General features: G+C 38.4%; 1 protein-coding gene across 2 annotated transcripts in view; it reads right to left on the reverse strand.

The window, feature by feature from the left end:
* LOC131200775 (glypican-5-like) overlaps positions 1-21,244 on the reverse strand; it is a 406,607-nt gene that overhangs the window by 159,269 nt on the left and 226,094 nt on the right. For both annotated transcript variants that reach the window (XM_058188024.1, XM_058188025.1), the window contains one exon: positions 9,701-9,821. In XM_058188024.1, coding sequence (XP_058044007.1) covers positions 9,701-9,821 — 121 coding nt within the window. The remainder of the gene's footprint in view (positions 1-9,700; positions 9,822-21,244) is intronic.

Genomic DNA, 21,244 nt, shown 5'->3' on the forward strand with positions numbered 1-21,244 from the left:
CCGAAGATTGAAGGAGTGCCGTGCCGACTAGAAGTGGACACAGGGTCAGCGATCACAATCATGTCCTGGGACACTTTTGCAAAAGCTTTGCCGAAAACCGCCAAACGCAAACTGCAAACACAACGGCTACGAGTGCACGATTACCAAGGGAATCGCATCCCTGTTCGAGGGACCACCTCCGTCCGCGTCGAGTACGGACCACACAAGAAGACCCTGCCCATCACGATAGTCGAAGGGACCCTGCCAAGTCTGTTGGGACTAGACTGGTTCCGTGCATTGGGCATGGGAGTGACTGGCATCTACAGAAGTGACTGTAACCTAAAAGACATACTCATGAACGAGTTCGAAGATGTCTTCAAGGACTGCCTGGGCAAGTACAAGGGGACCCCTATTTCCTTCAATTTAGACCCCCAGGTAGCCCCCATTAGGTTAAAGGCAAGGAGAGTCCCTTTTGCCCTTAAACCTAAGATTGACAAGGAGATAGACAAGCTCATAAATCAGGGGATTCTGGTGCCAGTCGATCACGCAAAGTGGGAGACGCCAATCGTCACCCCAGTGAAACCAGATGGGTCAGTTAGAATCTGCGCTGACTACAAGGCGACGTTAAACAAAGCCTTACAGAAAAGCGCTTACCCGGTCCCCGTGGTGCAACACTTGCTGCACTCGCTGGGGCAAGGGCACGTTTTTGCAAAGTTAGATTTGGCTCAAGCCTATCAACAACTGCCCGTAGACGCCAACACAGCCGAAGCCCAAACGATTGTGACTCACAGAGGTGCTTTCAAGTGTACCCGGTTACAGTTTGGGGTGAGTGTGGCACCTGGTCTATTCCAAAATTTAATGGAGCGACTTCTGCAAGGGCTCCCAGGGGTAGTCCCCTATTTCGATGATGTATTGATATCAGCCGAAAATTTAGAAGAATTGGGGGAGCGCTTGAGAAAAGTTCTGGGCATTTTCCGGTCAGCCGGTCTAAAGGTTAAAGTGAACAAATGCCAGATAGGGGTAGAATCCGTAGAGTTCTTGGGCTACAGAATAGACAAGGAGGGAATTCACCCCACTGAAAGCAAGGTCAAGGCAATACGAAAGGCTCCAGCGCCCAAAAACAAAACAGAGCTACAGGCATTCCTGGGGCTAGTGAATTTTTACGCGGTCTTTTTAAAAAACAAGGCAACCGTTGCCGAGCCGCTACATAAGCTTCTGGGAAAGAATACTGTTTGGTCTTGGGGAAAGTCGGAAGCTAGGGCTTTCGAAGCAGTAAAAAACCTACTCTCGAGCGATAGCTTACTGATTCAGTATCATAGCTCATTGCCATTATTATTGGTTTGCGATGCTTCCCCTTACGGGGTGGGGGCTGTGCTCAGCCACAGACTTCCAAATGGCACAGAAGCCCCAATAGCCTTCTACTCCAGAACGATGTCCTCGACAGAGAGGAACTATAGCCAGTTGGATAAGGAAGCGCTAGCCATTGTGTCAGGGGTAAAAAAGTTTCACGAATACGTTTTTGGTAGAGACTTTGAAATTGTTACAGACCATAGACCTCTGTTAGGGATACTGGCTGGCGACCGCCCAACGCCTGTGGCACTTTCGCCACGATTGACCCGATGGACTATCTTCTTAGCCGCCTATTCCTACAAACTGCAGCATCGACCCGGAAAAGAGTTGGGGCATGCGGACGCCTTAAGCAGATGCCCACTACCAGGGGCGATCGAAGACCCCACTCCGGGGACGCCCATCCTGCTAATTGACTCTCTGGACTCTGGCCCAGTCACGTCTAAGGAGGTGGCTCGGGCATCATACCGGGACATTACTTTGAGGACTGTACTCGGTTGGGTACAAAGAGGGTGGCCCGCTGCGCCGGGCGAGCGTTTTAAAGAATTTGTAAAAAAACGTGGGGAACTTTCGGCTCAAGGGGGGTGCCTGCTATGGGGGGATAGAGTGGTGATCCCAGAGAAATTAAGAAAAAGGGTGTTGGATATCCTGCACGAGGGTCACCCAGGGATCGTTAGGATGAAGGGTCTAGCGAGAAGCTATGTGTGGTGGCCCTTAATGGACTCAGAAATTGCTGAAAGGGTAGGGAAATGCCAGGCCTGCCAGGAGTCCAGACCTCTACCCCCAACGGCCCCGGTTCGGGAATGGGAAAGACCCCAAGGGCCCTGGTCGAGAATCCACATTGATTTTGCCAGCCCCTTCCACGGCCAAACCTTCCTGGTAGTAGTCGATGCCTACTCCAAATGGCTGGAAATCATTCTCATGAGATCCATGACAGCCGAGGCCGTGATCTCAGTCCTACGGCACCTATTTGCAACACATGGGTTACCCGACACGTTGGTATCCGATAACGGCCCGCAATTCACGGCAACACAGTTTGAGGAATACTTGGCAGAAGAGGGCATCCGGCATGCCCTCTCGGCGCCTTTCCACCCTGCGACGAATGGCCTTGCAGAGCGTTTCGTCCGAAGCGCGAAAGAGGCATTGTCCAGACTCAAGCCAGGCGACTGGCAATCAAAAATAGATGTTTTCCTGGCCGTCCAACACCGAACCCCCTGTGCCACCACCGGCAGAAGACCTGCCGAATTACTAATGGGCCGAAAGCTCAGGTGCCCACTAGACCGTTTAAATCCAACTATACACCAGAGGGTTACAAGGGGGGACTCGAAAAAACAAGAGGCATGGAAATAGGCGACCGGGTATGGGCACACAACTATGGTGAGGGCCCGATCTGGGTAGCAGGAAAAATTCTAAACATAACAGGTCCCAAATCATACTTGGTAGAGTTAGAGGATGGCCGAGTATGGAGGCGACACATAGATCAATTGAGGAAACGGTTAGCCGAACAATCCGAGTCAGACGAAACAGGCCCTGACTATACCATGTTTGAACCAACAGCTGACTCAAACCCGGGAAAATCGCAGGACTTAACTGAATTCCCGGAGGTCCAGCGATGCCCACAGGTTCCAGTAGAAAACAGCAGGGATGACTCGGCAAATAATCCAGGGCCGGATGGCCTAGAGGAGGAGCCGAGAGGAGCAAACAGCCCCTCCGGTCAACTCGACCCGCTCCCAGAGAATGTACTGCGCAGGTCCGAAAGAGTCAGGAGACGCCCAGTCTATTTACGTGATTACGTTGAAAAGTAATATGTAAATATAATGTAAATATATAGGTAAAGTGTTTTCTGGGAGGGAAGGAGTGTAATGTATCTTTAAATATTTTGGCGGGAAACAAGCACGTTGCTGATTGGTTGAAGCCGCCGGTTAAACTGTATATAAGGAGAGGTTTTTTCCCCAGCCCGGTTGCTGGGTTCACCATATAGTAAAGAGCTGTTGTCACTACCCTGGTCTCCTGCCTCGTTATTGCCCGAATCTAACACTACCCTTAAGTGTTAGATACCAGAAAATTCCACAAGTACTGATAGCAATGCACAAATACATGCTTATTCTACCTAATCATCTACTGATAAAGGTGCCCCCATGGGTTTAACCCCACTAGTAAAAGTGCCCCCATGGGTTTAACTCCCACTTTAGGGAGTGGTGCTCATTTCTTTTTCTTAAGCCAAAAAGCCAGTGTTGTCCAAAGACATTTTCAAAGTCATATGGTTGTCATGACATTATTCTAAGCCAAGAGCGTACAGCAAAAAATGGAACAGTTAACTTCCCACATGCATATATGGGGTACCTATTCATCTCCTGATAGTCATAGCAATATTAAAACAGATATATGGACTGCTGATGATATAGCACTTGACTCTCCTCCAAATGTTCTTTGAAGGCTGGTTTAGAGTTGCCTGCAACTGTACATAGGCATCACCACATACCTACACTACAAAGGGATTGATGAGTAAGCGTAGTTTGCCGGCAGGCCAATGTGCCTTCCTCCCAAATGCCAACTGTACATATGTATTCTGCATGGTGATTGGTTGATCCGACTTCTGTTCTGTGCTCTGTTGTCTGAGCGCCCCCTAGCCAGAATGTTACACTTGCAGAAATATAAATGGAATGCTTATGCAGCCGTCATTGAACTACAGAGACATACATTTCCTGATGTGCAATGCTAGAGAAGACTGTTCAATCCTTGAGGCATCACTCTTATGCCCCTCCAATCTCAGGCTTTTGCTTTGAACAAAGCTTCTAATTTCTGAATTTAACTTGCTAAAACTTTGAGACTGTATTACTTCCTATCTGTTTCGATTGTCTAGATTGATTTTGTAATTAAAAATATAATAAAACCTATAAAGGAGAATATTTGTAGCTAAGGGTTGAAATGAGGGGTCCTTGGTGCTCTCTGAGCTTGCTTCTTTTCTTGCAGATGTTTCATTACTTAGTATTACTGGTACTAGTCTAGCACTGATGATGTTATCTAGTTAGGGTAATAAAACGTCTGCAAGAAAGCAAACCCAAAGACCACCAAGGATGTCTATTAAGAAAACCTGTCATGGAGTTCTATAAGTGCAAAGTTGGATGATAAGGTAAAATGGGTATTTCCACATACATAGATAGAAATATAGATTCTGCTTATATTAGTGCTCACAATTGAAAGATTCATACAAGAAAACATTTTCTTTCTGTGAAAATGAATTAAAAGGAACAGATATTTGCCTAAACTATGTATAAAGAGTGTCTAATACTGGTAGCATTTGCAAAAAGTTATATACAACTATAAACCCAAATTTTCCAGCAGACAATAAAAAATAAATGGAATAAAATGGAAATATTTTTTCATTTTAATTATTCCTACATCATGCATTCAGTATATATGTTTTTTATTTGATTCTGTTACCATAATTCAGTTGTAGCGCTCTGACTTATGATTAATTTTTCCTAATGAACACAGAAAAGCCCACACAAAATATAATAGGTCATCTGGGCAAATAATTCTTGAAACAGTTTGCAAGAGGAATGATACCTGTATATCTAGAGAAACAGCACATGAATAATAAGTAATTTCTTAGGATTACATATTTGCTAGCACATAACAATGAGATAGGAAGAATTTATATAAATATCCTTTTTTTTCCTGTTAAAATGTATGCTTAAATGAGACATTTGTGCTTAAATGAGACATTTTACAGAATCTGTACCTGGGGTACAATCTTCTATTTTTAACACTGAAGTTTGTTAGTAATCTTTAGTTTAATTATAGCTAAAGTTGCTGTTTTTTATAAAACAAACAAAATATTTGTAGCTTGAATTATATCAAAAATCCACTGACAGCACTAGAAGGCAGTAAATACTTTTCATACCAGATGTTAGATTAAGAAATTGCAAAGATTCCAGAAATATTACTTACGCAGAAAAACAATATCTCCACCTTGATTTTCTTGACTTAAGGCAAATTTGGGGGCTTTGAATATGTCTTTTCATCTAAAATCTCCCAAACGACTGAATCATTGTTTGTGGAATAAATGATGTTTCAATCTATCTACCAACAAGTTAAGCCACAGGCACTATATCTCAATAAACAAAAGCTTGGCTGTGGTAGAGTACAATTATTTGCACTTCTACAATCTTCTCTAGTCCATGATATCTCTGTCTATAAAATTTCAAGAAACCAGTTATCAGAAAGGACAAATCAGGGGTCTATGGAAAAATAGTATGATTTTTCAACTAAGGCATTTTTCAACTAAGGCAGTTTCTGTATCATCCCATAAACAGGGATGAAACAGAAAGGAAGCTGTTCGGTTACATTTTAATGCAACCTATCCAATTTGCAGCTTAATAACAAGGACCAATGCAATGAAAGATAAAACTACAAACTGTTTCTATAGTGCTAAAATGACCGGGGGCAGAGGGGAGTTTAGGAATAACCACTTTTCTGAATCAGATGCAACTCCGCAATCTTCTGCTCAAGTCTATGAAATCTCACATGTAAAATCACTCCATGTCTAACATTCATTCACAATACTTTGAAATGTTGGTGACTTTTCAAGTTACTTTTGGAGCTGAGGCCGATTTGAAGACCTAAGCAGCATAAACACATTTTCCTAGCTAACCCAATTTTACTAATTTTTAGATCTAGGAATAGGATGCTGAAATCTCACATTGGAGAGAGTCAAATGATGTTTGTGGATTCCCACTCTCCCAGGCTAAATTAATCAGGGATGCGCTAATGATGTTGAATGGAACTATATTTTAAAGCAGGACAAAGACTTAAGACCATAAATTTATCGGAAATACTAATGTTTAAGTAAGCAAACTCAGGATAATGTTTAGAATTTTTTGATACGGTAATACAGTTGAATCATATATTTATCAACAAAGAATTCTTTAACTGAGCACAACATGGGTCAACATAAAATTTATTTTTTAAAAAATTCCTTGGAATGTGGAACTCGGAAGTACATGTCTTTTAGTCTTCATGTAAATGTAAATCACGGCACGATTTTAAATAATTGAAACTTATTGTCAACATGGAGATAATTAAAATTATTTCAGCCACTATCAATAATAATGTGTATTAACTACATAGCTAAAAGGTATGTGACAGCGTGGTAGCTCAGCAGTTAAAAGGCTGGGCTTGGCTGGAAAACTTGCCATACTCAAGATTTAAAAAAGAAGAAAAGAAAGAATTTCTTTTTTAAAAAAAGTTTTTTATTTATAACACAACGCAACACAACATAACAAACACAAAACATATAACGTACATTCCCTTTTTATAACTGTTTCGTAGCAGTAATCTCCTAATACTTACATTTTCTCCCAATTCCCTTTATAATATTAATATTCTTCTTGTCTCTTATTAATCTATAATTCCTATCACTTACAATATTTAAATTTGTACACTTTATATACTATCTTACATACATATTTATTATTTACATATTATACATTCCTAATACATTCTGTACTTTCCAATTTCTCTCCTTTATTTTTCTCCTTTATTTCTAGACTCAAGCCATTCATACCATTTATTCCAGATTGTATAATAATCTGTCTCTTCTTTCTCTTTAATAATCTGTCTCTTTCTCTTTTTCTTTAATTTCTTTTGCTAACTTGTCCATTTTGGCACACTCTAAAACTTTCCCTATCACTTCTTCATCTGTTGGTATCTCTTCCTGTTTCCAATTTTGTGCATAAGTTATTCGTGCAGCTGTTATGATATGTAGAATCAAATATTTTATTTCTTTGGTATATGGTCTTGTAAAGATTCCTAATAAAAATGTTTCCGGTTTGTTTTCAACTGATTGTTCTGTTATTTTTTCTAGCCATTTTTTAATATTTGCCCAGAATTTTTTTGCTGCCGGACATGTCCACCATAGATGGTAATATGTTCCCTGAGTGTTTTTTTTTTGCATTTCCAATATATTGAATTATTATTTGGGAACATCTTTTCAAGTCTTGTAGATGGAAGGTGCCATCTGTAAAACATCTTCAACTGGTTTTCCTTGTATGCCGTGGATAATGTTAATTTTGAATTTACTTGCCATATTGCTTCCCATCTCTCCAGATGGGAAGGAAGAATTTCAAGATAGTTTTTCATAAACTATTATATATAAAGGGGATATATGTACATGAGGTATTCAGGATAATACTGGGGTATTATCCATTATAGGATACTGAAATATTATGATTTATACTGCAATTCCTGAACGTATCTATTGAGCTATTAATGGGCTCAATTAAATTTAATAAACGTGCATATAGAATTGCAACCTTAGTTATCTTTTGAGTGTCAACTTTTATTCATTAATTAATCCAACTTTAAGATAAATAAATATTTACATAAACTACTACGTATTTTAAAAAGTAGAATCTTCTTTGATTATTTTATCTGTGATAAAGCTCACTAAAACTCATGAGAGTAATTAGTAATGCTTAACAATAAAGCTTCTTAAGGCAATAATCAGTATTTTCTTTAATTCATGCAATCAAGCACATTTTACAGAGCTGTGTTTGTTAGGGGAAAAACATCACTTAAGAAATGTTTTCTCTTAAAGGTCAATAGAAAGTCACAGAATAAACCTTTACTTGATGGAGGATTAATTGAAGACAGAATGTAATGTTATACCATTCATGGAATTACTACTTTTCAAGTACAGGTTAAGTTCTAGTGCTGAAGGCCAGGATCTGAAAAGCTACAGATGGCACCCGGCAGGCTAAGCCTAATGGAATACTTAATGTTTCCTTCCTGCAAAGCTAGTCCAAGACATTTTGTTGTCTGAGCTGTAAAATAAGAGAATATCCTCTTCCGTTCCATGTATGAAATTGAGTAAGAAATCTTCTTTAACCATGATTGTGGCATATTCTTTCCACCGTTGTAGAAAGTAACATTCTAATTTATGAAGTGCAGGAAGAGTGTGTGGTTCCTAGTATTTCTTCAAAATCTCATTTCTCATCATCTATCACCTAAGAGTATATAAATCATCCCTGCTGATGGTGAGGGTGACTTTGTCCCTTTGTATGGCAGGGCTTCTTGCCATATCACACATTGCTTTTGATTAAAAAAATATAAACAATATTTGCAAGGTGGCATCAGATTGAAGATTTGGTTTTGTCAGCATAAAAGACTCCTAACCTCAAGTCCCAGAATAAAAAGCAAAAGGAATGAGCTGTAGGAGACACACTTTCTCTCTCTCTCTCTCTCTCTCTTTTTTTTACATGAATCAGCACAATCAACATTACCACTAGTAGCAACTGTCAAAAATTGCCTACCTTCTAAGGGAGAACAACTGGGGAGAGGTGCTACCCTGTCATTTCCAACCCATAACAACACTTTCTCAAGTTGGACAAGAAAATATGCTTACATTAATGAAAAGCAATTTCAGTTAAATAAGGTAGGTTGTTCTAGCTAATTTGGACTGACAGTGTCTACACATTAGTGCAATGTCATAATAATACAAACGTTAATATATTCAGTATCAAGGGACAGATCAAAGTTCTCAGCAGATGGCTGCACAGAGCTCTCAGAGCTCAAGTGAATAACTTGACAGCACAAGTTCATGATGATTCTGACATACCTACTGGCAGATCATCTTTTGTTCAGAGAAAAATACTTTCAGGAAAATTTTAAAAGCTATTTTAATAGTACCCCATATGGTTAGTGGAGGATATTTTGAAATCTTACTGCACTGTGCCATCGTAAACAGAACCTAACTGTATAGAATTCTCTATATTATGAATACAGAACTATTTGAATTTGAGACACATTCAACTTCTTGGACTGTCATGGGAGTTTACTGCGACTTCGTGTCATCTTGCCAGGTTAGTAGACATACTTTGAATTAAATGTACCTCTTTTAAAAATTGCTGAAAGGTCAATGTGAATAACCTTAATTATCTCACAATGTGCGTTTTAGATCAGTTTAGTTCAATTCAATTCAGTTTGGGTCAAGATTTCCTATTAGACGGAATACAAAATATAGCTATATTCTGGTTATTCTCCATTAAAAGAGGTCACTTCAAATGATATGGAGGGCAAAATCTTTGGTATTACCTTAACAATACTGGTGTAGGCATTCTTCAAAATTGTATGAAGGGTTATGTGGCCAGCCTTCACAAGTATAATAAATGGTCCTCAATGAAGATGTTTGTTTGTTTTTTTCATGTTTCTAGAATGCTCATCTGCCTGTAAAGTATGGAGTGAGATGTTTTCCCTCCAGTGGGCACATGTGTGGAAAGGATGAAGAGGTGGGCAAGAAGGGTCAGTAGAGAAGGCACACAAGAAAAGCTTTTACAAAAGCCTTTTCAGTTCTCCAAAAATAAATACTTACCTGATTAAAATGTTTCAACTTGTCAATTAAATGTCCTATCTGTGGATCCAACCCTCTGACTATCAGCTCTGGATTATTCATTTGGGCTTTCAATCCATTTGTAACCACTCTGTTTTTATAACTGTAACAGAAAAAGAAAGGAAAGACTGATATTAATGAAATATCTTTAACTACGGGAAAACAGAATTCTCAGACACCTATGAATAATGTCTTTTGATGGATTTTTGTTCCAGTGAAATAGGAGCTACTTTAACAATCTAAGGGGGAAAGATTAAGTGACTTTCTGCCATTGAATAAATTATGTTTAATCCTTGTATCTAAATTTCACCAGTACCTGAATCTGTAGGATGGTAATAACTTTTTTAGATCTATACACTCATAAACCAGTTGTTTAGTTATTGAAATATAAAGAATTTTAAATAAATCAAAAGAATGTAATTTTATCCAGTTGGTTGAACCCAATTTGTTGAAACTAAAACAATTAATACCTGAGATTGATTTGGAATTGTTTTTACATAGTCCTTGGTTATTCATAAGTTCTATTGTCCAGAGAAAATCATAGAAAAGAAATAAACGTTCTAAATTGCTGCATTGTTCTTATAAAAGAACTTGTCAGATCTTTGAAATTATGTTATGGTAAACTTCCATTCATCTATGATTTATTTACTGATATATATATTAATGATTTAATAACACAAAGGAAATCAGCTAACTGTTTAGATGTTAAGACCACGGAGGAAAATTCCATGAAGAAGGCACAATGTTTGCACACATTATTTCTACCTGCATTGTCTCAGGAAGCCTTGTCTAGCCTTATCTAATTTCAATTTTCTTTCAGTGGTTGGCCACTGAAGGCATATTTACTTGAAGGCATATTCCAAGTCTCATTGGATGGCAGCATTTAAGGGAAAGTATCTGGATTGTACACAACCTATCTAACCTGACAGAGCAGGCAGATTATAGGAAAAGAATCTGCTTTAGCCTGAATCAGTCCATTCTTCCATCTACAGCATAGTTGGCAATTACTGGCAATAGCTCTCTAGAGTTTTGCACAATATATTTTGTCAGCCTTACCTGGAAACTTTGCTTATAATCCATCTGTTTTATTACTAAGATATACCATCTCCCCACTCTAAAATTAAACTAGAAGAAGTGATATATTGTAGACATTTCAAAAATTTAACATATGGAACTAAAATATTCCAAAGCATTATGAACAAAGCTCTTATGGAGGGAACCTTGACTAAGTTTGGATTGAAAAAGCTTGCCTGTAAGAGAATCATACAGTACAGTTTGCAGTTTAATTTAAGATTAAGCTGATCAGACATGGATGAAAAAAATGGTAGGACATACCATGTTTACTGCAATAGTAAAAACAAAGAGCACAAATAATTTCAAACAATAAAGAAATGGAAACTAAAAGTTACAGTATTTTTTAAAGTTGAAACTTTACTGAAAAAGTAGTCTTACTCTAGTCAAGTTTACTTACATTGGATTCAGGGCTACACTACCTCAAAATATTTCAACAGCGATATTAATTTTAACATTATTGAAACCATCAGTTAACTTCAATCCTAGCAAATGTGTCCCAGTTTCATGCTATAAATCATTTTGCTGTATATAATTTACCTTTATTTGATAAGTTTGGTCAAATTGTTCTTCTAATTCTTGTCATTTCACATGCAAGTATTGCTATTTTTTTCTAATGTTGATCCAAGGCAAGTCTTATGTGCCTTTAGTTTTGTATAACACACAATAAAAGTTAAGAAGACAAAATGTGAAAATAACAAATTGGCTAGGGTGAAATTGTGAACTTTGATACAGAATCTGCAGGTCTCTTGTATTTCATACCCGGAGATTGGAGACAAGGTATAAATCTCCAAAGGGCTTATACCATAGATTGTGGCCCAAAGGACCATGTAGGCTTACACTTGAGCATGTGCAAGTGCCACAGAGTGGAAATAAATTAGTCTACCCTTAACTATATACTCAATATACACTGTACATAAATTCTGCTTGAAAAAAATTCAGATTCAGTTGTTTTCTAAAAGTGATATAAGGCCGAAATATCCTTTTTCAACTTTTCCATTTTTGTTCTCACCATGTAGAATAATGATCAGAGCATCATAACAAGACTCAATCAGATACCTTTTTTTTAAAAAAATGTAAACAAATAAAAAATAATGTCCTTACTAGTTAGTGAATCATTTAAGAGGATTCACTAATTTTCCAAATCAATGAACCCATGAGAGATTTTTAATATTTGGTAATACAAATCCTAATTAATTATGCATCTTTTACTAGATCTGCATCAATGTTTGCATATTATTTAGGCAATACCATATTGAATGTGTTCATATAATTATTTTTGCCTGGCTGAACTAATTTCAAGGAAACCAGAATATTGTATATACTTTGTTTAACAAGGTCATTTCTAACATTTTCCCTCTGTCTGGTAGAAAACAGAGTTAGTTTAGGCAGATTTCCCATGCAGCCATGCGACTCACCAAGAACTCCAAGAGATGTAATCAAATTGTAATTTTTAATGTAACAGAAAGAGAAAATTGTAAAAGTCATGACATATAGCAATTAGGTTAATTACAATTTTAACTAAAGTAGTTAGTGTAAATGCAGACAGATCAGATTTGGAGTCTTTCTCAGTCGCATCTCCAACTTTTTGATATACTGTCCCACTCAAAGACCAAGTACAGCTTGGAAAAAGTTATATAAAAGAATTTGCAAATGAATTTCCTGTAGAAAAAAACTAAAACAAAGCTAAAAATTAGGAGTCAAAAGAAAGGAATATTAGAGAATCATCAGGAAAATATATCTACAGACACTTATAATTTGAAGGGACCATACTGCCATTGCTAAATAGAGGAGCTATTCGCTATACATAAATTTTTAGGAGTCATTACTATACCCTTGACTCTGTTTAGTAATCTAGTTATTCATAAAAACTAGTTATCAAATTATAACATTTTACTCACATATAATCACACATATCAATGACCAGTGATCTATGTATTATAATTTATTACTAATAAATTATCAACTATCTTTAATACTGTATATTATTAAAAATACTATTTGTTGTAGATTTAGTAGTCTCTTATTAATCATCATGTATGGGAATGTGGTGGCTCAGTGGCTAAGATGCTGAGTTTGTCGATTGAAAAGTCGAATCCCTAGTGCTGTGTAATGGGGTGAGCTCCCGTTACTTGTCCCAGCTTCTGCCAACCTAGCAGTTCGAAAGCATATAAAAATGCAAGTAGAAAAATAGGGACCATCTTTGGTGGGAAGGTAAAAGCATTCCGTGCGCCTTTGGTGTTTAGTCATGCCAGCCACATGACCACGGAGACGTCTTCGGACAGCGCTGGTGCTTTGGCTTTGAAGCTGAGATGAGTACCGCCCCCTACAGTCAGGAATGACTAGCACATATGTGCGAGGGGAACCATTACCTTTACCTAATCATCATGTAAGAATACCCTACTCTTAGCTTCAACAAATAAGCATCAAGGCTGGAGGCACAATTGATTTTCTTAGTTTTTCTAAGTGTTACTATTATTTTTTTTCAAAAATCATTCCCTAATACGTTGATTACAGGGAAAGCATAGATATGTTGGAATTTTTATTTCTTACCAAGTTTGTTTGTTAGCTGGGATAAACAAAAAAAACCAACCCCAAAACAAATAAAGCCCCAGGCAATTGAATTAAGTTCTTTATTTTTCAACCAAAAGCAAGCTGTAAGGTGTGTGACTTCAAAGACCCCTTCCATTCAGCTTTAATATACTATACAATTAGGTCCTCCTATAGAATACCAATTTGTCCAATTACCCATTTCCCATTTCAACAATATTTCATATAAAGAAATTCCTTTCTTCCTTACAAAGACCTCTACCTTTTCTGAGAATTGATTTATCTAAAGAGAAGCTATGTACATCACTTATCTCTCTTCCCTGGGTAAGCTATTTTCAAGTTCTATAAACACTGCAAAATAAAAAGGCAAACAAAAATCTTAAAATAAAGCAAGTTTTCAAAGTCTTAATAAACATATGAATACGTCAATAAAATATTCTAATATTATAAAAGGTTCTAGCAGTTATTATATAAAACTCTAAAAGGTGCAACTGCTATTTCATCAGGAACCAGAAGAATGTTGTTTGCGACAAGTTAAGCAGAGCAGCATTGTTTCCTTCATGCTGGGCACTCTTTCAAACCTTACGAAAAAGGCTGTCTGTCTTTTTCTCAAGATATGCAGAGTCCCATATTTAAATCCCTTCAAGCTTTTTTTTCATGGAGGTTCAGCTATTGTCTGCAGAGACTGCTCTGGAATCAGTAATCTGAAGACTGTTACCCTGAGATATGTATAATTAAGGTCTTTAAGATAATAGCTTTAAAGTACTCATGGGAAAATAGTAAATGTAAGCAAAGCAAGGAAGCTATATATATATAAAAAGAAACTGTGTCTTAGTCTGGCTACTTTTACAACAAAGCTAAACTATCAAGCAAAGTTTAAACAAAAATACTTTTGAGAAAATAAGGGAAAAGTCTTATTCATTACAGAATATATAGTACATACATATATTGAAAGGGAGAGAATGAGAAAGAGAGAGAGCAAGTGAGAGAGAGAGAATGTATTTGTGTGTGTGTGCGCATTGTGTGTATGTATAATTTATGATTATAAATAATCATTTAGATGATTGATTTCCTGGAACAAATAAAATGGGAAACCATATTCTAAATACTTCCAATTGTCTTTTATGAAGAGTTCAAATGATGTGTTAGAAAGTCCGTATATCAGGTTGACAACTGTTTAGAGTCTGCTAATTGTAATTATATTATTTTGGCCTCCAATGGTTGTAGGGTCCCATAGTAAAGTCCCATAGTAAAGAAACAGGAGCAAGGCCAATTTTCTTTTTCAGGTACCCACCCCACTTTATGGAGGCTTTGTTTTTTTAAAGGTTGAAATATAACTACTTTTTTTATATGACTGAAGAAGTGTTGATTTATGAAAGCATATGCAGAAATGCCTTTAGTCTTTAAGATGCTTCTGCTGCAACAGACTAATATTTCTATTTCTTTAGAAGAAAACAAATAAGGAGCCTGAAAGATTCATTTTGAAATTCTTACACAGAAAGACACTAGTGGTATAAATTTCATAACTGTTTGAAAAGAGTAAAACGGAAGTAAAATCCCATTACAGCAGACTGATGGGTTTTCTTGGCAGAGAAACAGGAACGTTTCCAAATATTTTTATATAGATGATCTGGTTTCATAACATTTATCTAAAAATGTAGACTATTTATAAAAATGAAGGAAATATGAAGTAGTTGGGTCATTTATAGAAAATGAATGCACTGAATTGCAAAAAAACATATATATGAGGAAACAGTATATGGATCAGAAGAAAACAACAAGAAAATAGTGGTTGGATGGAGGTGATAAGATCAATTCCATTATATTTATATTTATCCCTTTTTTTCCATCTAAGACATTATAGAATATAATACTCTGTAGAACTATTGTATAGAGCAGTGGTGGCTAACCTTTTTGCTGTTGCGTGCCAAAAGCGGGGGGGAAGCACAGAGGGGTTGCGCTCGCGCGTACCCACACCCATAATTCAATGTGCCCCGCGAACCATGTATGCGTGCGCAACCCCCCTACATGACCCCCGCTTTTGGCATGCAATGGCCCGGTAGATCCATTTTTTGCCCTCCCCAGGCTCCAGAGCCTTTCTAGGAGCCTGGGGAGGGCAAAAATGGCCTTCCCCCCCCCGGAGGCTCTCTGGAAGCCAGAAACAACCTGTTTCCTGACTTCCGGTAGGCTCAGAAGACCTGACAATCAGCTGGCGAGAGTGCACACCGGAGCTGAGCTAGGGCAACACCCGTGTGCCTACCGATATGGCTCTGCATGCCACCCGTGCCATATGTTTGCCATCACAGGTATAGAGGAATGAAAATAACTTCTGTATCGAGCTCTCAAATTATCAGCAACTGAAATATGGTAAAATAAGATTAAACTAGTGAATGCCTGCCAAGTAAATGTAAGGATTAAAGGGGACAAATAGTACTTTGAATTGGACCTGGAAGTAAACTGGAAACCAGTGCAACTCATGAAGCAGAAATGTAATGCATGTGTTCTACATAACAGCCTGTGCTATTGCATTTTGCACTAATTGGAGCTTCCACATACTCTTCAAGGCAGCCCCATGTAAAGTGCATTACAATAGTCTATACAGGAGGTGATTAGCACATGAGTAACTGGGTAAGTACAGCCTCACAATTCAGGGTGACATAACATGGTGCTGGTTCTCTTCCTTCCTCAGTCAACACCAGTTTGAGAGATCCCTTCCTTAGTCATTACTATGTGGGTTGCTGAAGGGTTGGATGCACTGTCCTTTGGGGGAAGTCATCCACTCTCCTGAGGCATGGTATCATCAATATGCTGATGATGCTCAAGCAAATTAAGCAATATTGTGGAAGTCACATCCTGGTGCTTGGAAGCTCTAGGATCTGGATGGGAAACAACAAGCTTTAACTGAACCATGAGAAGACTGAGTGGCATTGGGTTTTAGAATTTCCAGACTCATGAAGATTTGCAAAGGCCCTCTTGGTCTCTTCCTTCAGCAGAGGTCATGAATCTGGAAGGACACCCAGATTGTGAGCCAGGACTGTCTGGGGCAGTGCCACCTAATCTGGAAACCCTAAAACCCAAAGCTATGCTACCCACTCCCAATCCCCAGAACCAATTCAGAAGAATATCATGGTTGATGGTATTGAATGCCAAGAAATTAAGTAGAATGGATGCATTTCCCACCTTGTTCCCACCAGAATCACCCATAAGTACAACCAATACTGTTCCTATCTCTTGTCTAAGTCTAAAACCTGACTGAAAAGGGTTCAGATAATCTGTGTCATCCAGGTCTACTGAGGCACTGCACAGCCACCTTCTACACAAACTTCCCCAAAGAGGGAGTGGGACACTGGATGAAAACTGTCCAGTATGGTAGGATCAGAGGTAGGTTTCAGCAGGTTCTGACCAGTTCTGGAGAATGGTAGTGGGAATTTTGAGTAGTTCGAAGAACCGGTAGTAAAACTGGCTCCGCCCCCATCTATTCTCTGCCTCCCGAATCCCAGCTGATCAAGAGGAAATGGGGATTTTGCAGTAACCTTCCCCTGGATTGGGGAGGGAATGGAGATTTTACATTATCCTTCCCCTGTCACACCCACCAAGCCACACCCACCAAGCCATGCCATGCCCACCAAGACACACCCACAGAACCAGTAGTAAAAAAAATTGAAACCCACCACTGGGTAGGATCCAGAATGACTTCTTAAGAAGAAGGCATATCAATGCTTCCATGAGAGACAAAAATACTATCCCTTTTCCCACAATGAATTAACCACCAGGAGCACCCAGCCACATGTCCCCTTCAAAACAGCCTTAGCCAGCCAGGTGGGGCATGCATTTAAAGTGAAGGAGGATAAGCTCATAATCAAAAGGATCCTGTGTATTTCCTCATGTATAATAGTTTCAAACTGTTCTCAGATAACAGGTCAAGCCTATGGAATGCCACTGGACCTATGCCAAAGCTGGCATCTAACGGGATGAATTTGGTGATTTTTGTCTGATAGATGCTCCAAAAATTCTTCTGCTTGTCCCTGCAAATAAATCTCTGGGTTCCCCTTACCCAAAAAGGCTCAGATTACACAAAACATTTTCTCGAGAACAAAGGAAGATATACAAGACTGTTAAATCACCTGAATTTTTATTCAATAGTATTTCAAGCTGTTTTAGGAGACAAGATTCACTACACAGGTTTTTTCTCGGCCAATTGTGCAGAGTTTCCTTGGATAACATGATTTTAAATTCTTATTTCCTGCCATACAATGTTTTTGGATAGCAGATTTCTATAATAGCTGTTCTAAAGTGCAAAATCATTGTTAGTTGAACAGATAAAAATCATACTCAAAATTGGGTAAACTGATCAAACTGATAATTTGAGTCTTGGAATTAATAGCAAACTATGATGTCCTAGGAATGGACAGAAAACATCAAGATTAAAATAACCCCTGTCATTTTAAAATGACCCTGGACCTCAGGAATATGAACTGCTAAGATAATAGAATAAGTCATTTGTCAGCGTTCCAGAAAAAAAACACCACTCCAAGTAAAAACTCTGAAGCAAGCACCTTTCAAAGTTCTATTTACTAGGATAGGTAAACTGGCACATCTGGCAAAACCCGAATCTGAGAGGTCTGTATTTTCCCTCAGTAAATCAAAACTCCCCAAACCATCCCCTCACTCTTCAGTCGAACATATGCTCCAATCACCAACTATCCCATCTCGAGACAGCACTCCGACCTCTCTTTCTCCAGATGCAGGAGCAGCCTGACCTTGACTAACAGGAAAAATGCTATTATGTCTAAAAACAACCCCTCTACTAAACCCCACCTTCCACTTTCCCACAAATGAGAAAGTGGCAGCACGGAAGCTTGTGGCCTAATATGGCTTCCAAAGCTGACATCAGCAGTGACTTCAGCACTTCCACAATAATATGAACTTGGCCATCTAAAATCAAAAATCAAGCCAGTTGCGATACTATACATTTTACCAGTGCAATCCTCATGAGATGGACCACAGCTCCATAAAACTCAGCTAGCATCCCTGCGGATTTTGAAAATGTTACCTGCCAGTACAATTGTAAGGCACAGATTGAGAGGAATGATGCCTTATACAATCTCAGCTTTAACCTTTTTAACATATTTTTCTATAATTTTTTCTTTTTTAAAAAGCATCTAGATTTAATAAATTCTGGATTATAAACAAACAGAAATTATCAAAGCTCATCTCTTCCCCTAGCATGTGGTAAACGTAAGATAGTCAGTAGCATCTTTTCATCTCTAGGATATACAACTTTAGAAAATATTTAAAAACCAGATTTCATAGAATGCATTATTTTCTAAAGCTTTTTAACTGGCTTATTTTTATCACCATACTTCCTTTTTAAAGGAAGGTCAAATAAATGAACACATATACTATGAAAAATCTGAAAAAGGAATGATTTAGGAAGTCAATTTATCAAGTCAATATTTTCCAATCTTTTTGCTGATATTGGTGAAGATTTATGGCTGATTATCATTGCCCTCCTTCATAGTTTAGATTCTCCTTTTGCAGAAGACTCATATTCCCGGGGTTATAGTTTCAGAGTTTGCTGTCATAGATGTAACTTATGCCACAAATTTAGCATTATGTATTCATTACAAAACTTGACTGAACAGATACAATTTTTTTTAAAAAAAAAACCTGAACAACATTTTGCAATACTGAAAAAAGTCCTTTTGAAAATACATAAATGCTCATACTTAATTACCAGTATATTTTTATGATATTGGTTCTCCCTTACCAAGTACAACCCTTACTATAAAAATGCTACTTTTGGAATCAGAAAATAAATAATACAGAGGTAGAGGATCTTTTTTAAAAAAGATCCTATATCTTATTTCCAGCATTTTTTGAAATAATTTTCAGTTATTGGACACAATGTTGGACTGATAGCTTTAATTCAGTATAAGGCAGTTTTTAGGCAATGCTTAATAACATAGTTAGGAATTTAGTACAATTTTTTTTAATATTACTAAGCAGAAATGCATTGAAAATTATTTTCTGAATTCTGTGGAAAAAATATACAACATAATATAAATATACAACATAAATACTTTTAGCTATACTTTTAGCGAAGCTGTCGAGGTGATGGACCGGTGTCTTGAGGCCATGCGGGTCTGGATGGGGAGGAACAGGCTCCAGCTCAACCCCACCAAGACAGAGAGGCTGTGGGTCCTGGTGTCCTGGTACAGTCAGTTTATGCCTTCGCTGACTGTTGGGGGTGAAGTTCTGGCCCCCAGGGGAAGGGTGCACAACTTGGGCGTTCTCCTGGACGATTGGCTGTCCCTAGAAGAACATCTGACGGCCATCGCCAGGGGAGCATTTTATCAGGTCCGCCTGATTCACCAGTTGCGCCCCTTTCTTGACCGGGACGCCTTACGCACGGTCACTCACACCCTCGTTACCTCTCGCTTGGACTATTGCAATGCTCTCTACATGGGGCTCCCCTTGAAGAGCACCAGGAGGCTCCAGCTAGTCCAGAATGCGGCTGCGCGGGTAATAGAGGGAGCACCACGTTGCTCCCATATAACACCTATCCTGCGTGGCCTGCACTGGCTGCCGGTAGCCTTCCGGGTGCAATTCAAGGTGTTAGTGATCACCTTCAAAGCGCTCCATGGCTTAGGACCGGGATATCTACGAGACCGCCTTCTGCCACCGATAGCCTCCCAATGACCTGTGCGCTCCCACAGAGTGGACCTGCAAATAAATGAAATTTATAAACGCAGAAGCGAATTACCTCTCAGAACTAGATACTGGGGACAAACAGGCTGATCATCATGAGAGATTGTATATTTTGAAAGATTAGACTGTTTGTAGATCTAGCCCCAAATTATCTGTGATATCCCATCGTCTGGTCCCTAGTTCTTTTATTGAAGATGCCAAATTTTGAACATAAGGTACATTCATTGAAGAGACATTCTACCAGAGGTGGGTTTCAACAGGTTCTGACCAGTTCTGGAAAACCAGTAGCAGAAATTCTGAATAGTTCGGAGAACCGGTAGTAAAAATTCTGACTGGCCTTGTCCCCATCTATTCTCTGCCTCCCAAGTCCCAGCTGATTGGGAGAAAATGGGGATTTTGCAGTAATAGAGATTTTACCGTATCCTTCCTGCCACACCCACAGAACCAGTAGTAAAAAATTGAAACCTACCACTGCATTCTATCATTGAAGTCCATACCTTGGTGCTTATATGAGTTTTTATGACATCTCTTTTGGTGCTTATATGAGTTTTTATGACATCTCTTTTGGTGCTTATATGAGTTTTTATGACATCTCTTTTGGTGCTTATGTGGGTTTCCTATGATATATCTCTAGCTACTATAAGGCAGGTATAGTTTGATGGACTTTTGCCTGACCAACAAGGCAATAGTTTTATTAGGTGCATTCCTTCAGCCCCCAAATAAAGTTGCAGTCAGCAGAAAAGACAGATTTCATTGGAGATTTGAAAACAATAAGTAGTCAGCTTTTAAGCTGACATCCTGGGAATGCAGAGTGTGCAGAATTGCATCATTATTCTTTAGATCATTTCTCATTAAGGAGAACAAATTTCATTCTACCCATCCAAGTTCTCCATATGTTACAAGCTTCTTTGTTGGCTCTTGCCCTGCTTATCACTGTAATTATTTTCAAAATTTAATGGACTTCAGGTTGACACTGATATTTAGCAATGATCTGCAATCTATTTTTCCAAAGAATACTAGATAAAGCAGAATCCAGAGTCCCATCCAAATGGGATTGATGGACTCAAGACTGCTAATGCAAACAGCTCTTCCCACAAAGACTAGTTAACTGAGACAATTCATAGCTACTTGATGGCTGCTACTGCAAAAGCCTTTTCAGGAGTTTACAATATTCAAATCATTTGGTTAAGAATT

Source organism: Ahaetulla prasina, chromosome 6 (genome assembly GCF_028640845.1).
Source record: "Ahaetulla prasina isolate Xishuangbanna chromosome 6, ASM2864084v1, whole genome shotgun sequence".
Lineage (NCBI taxonomy): Eukaryota > Metazoa > Chordata > Lepidosauria > Squamata > Colubridae > Ahaetulla > Ahaetulla prasina.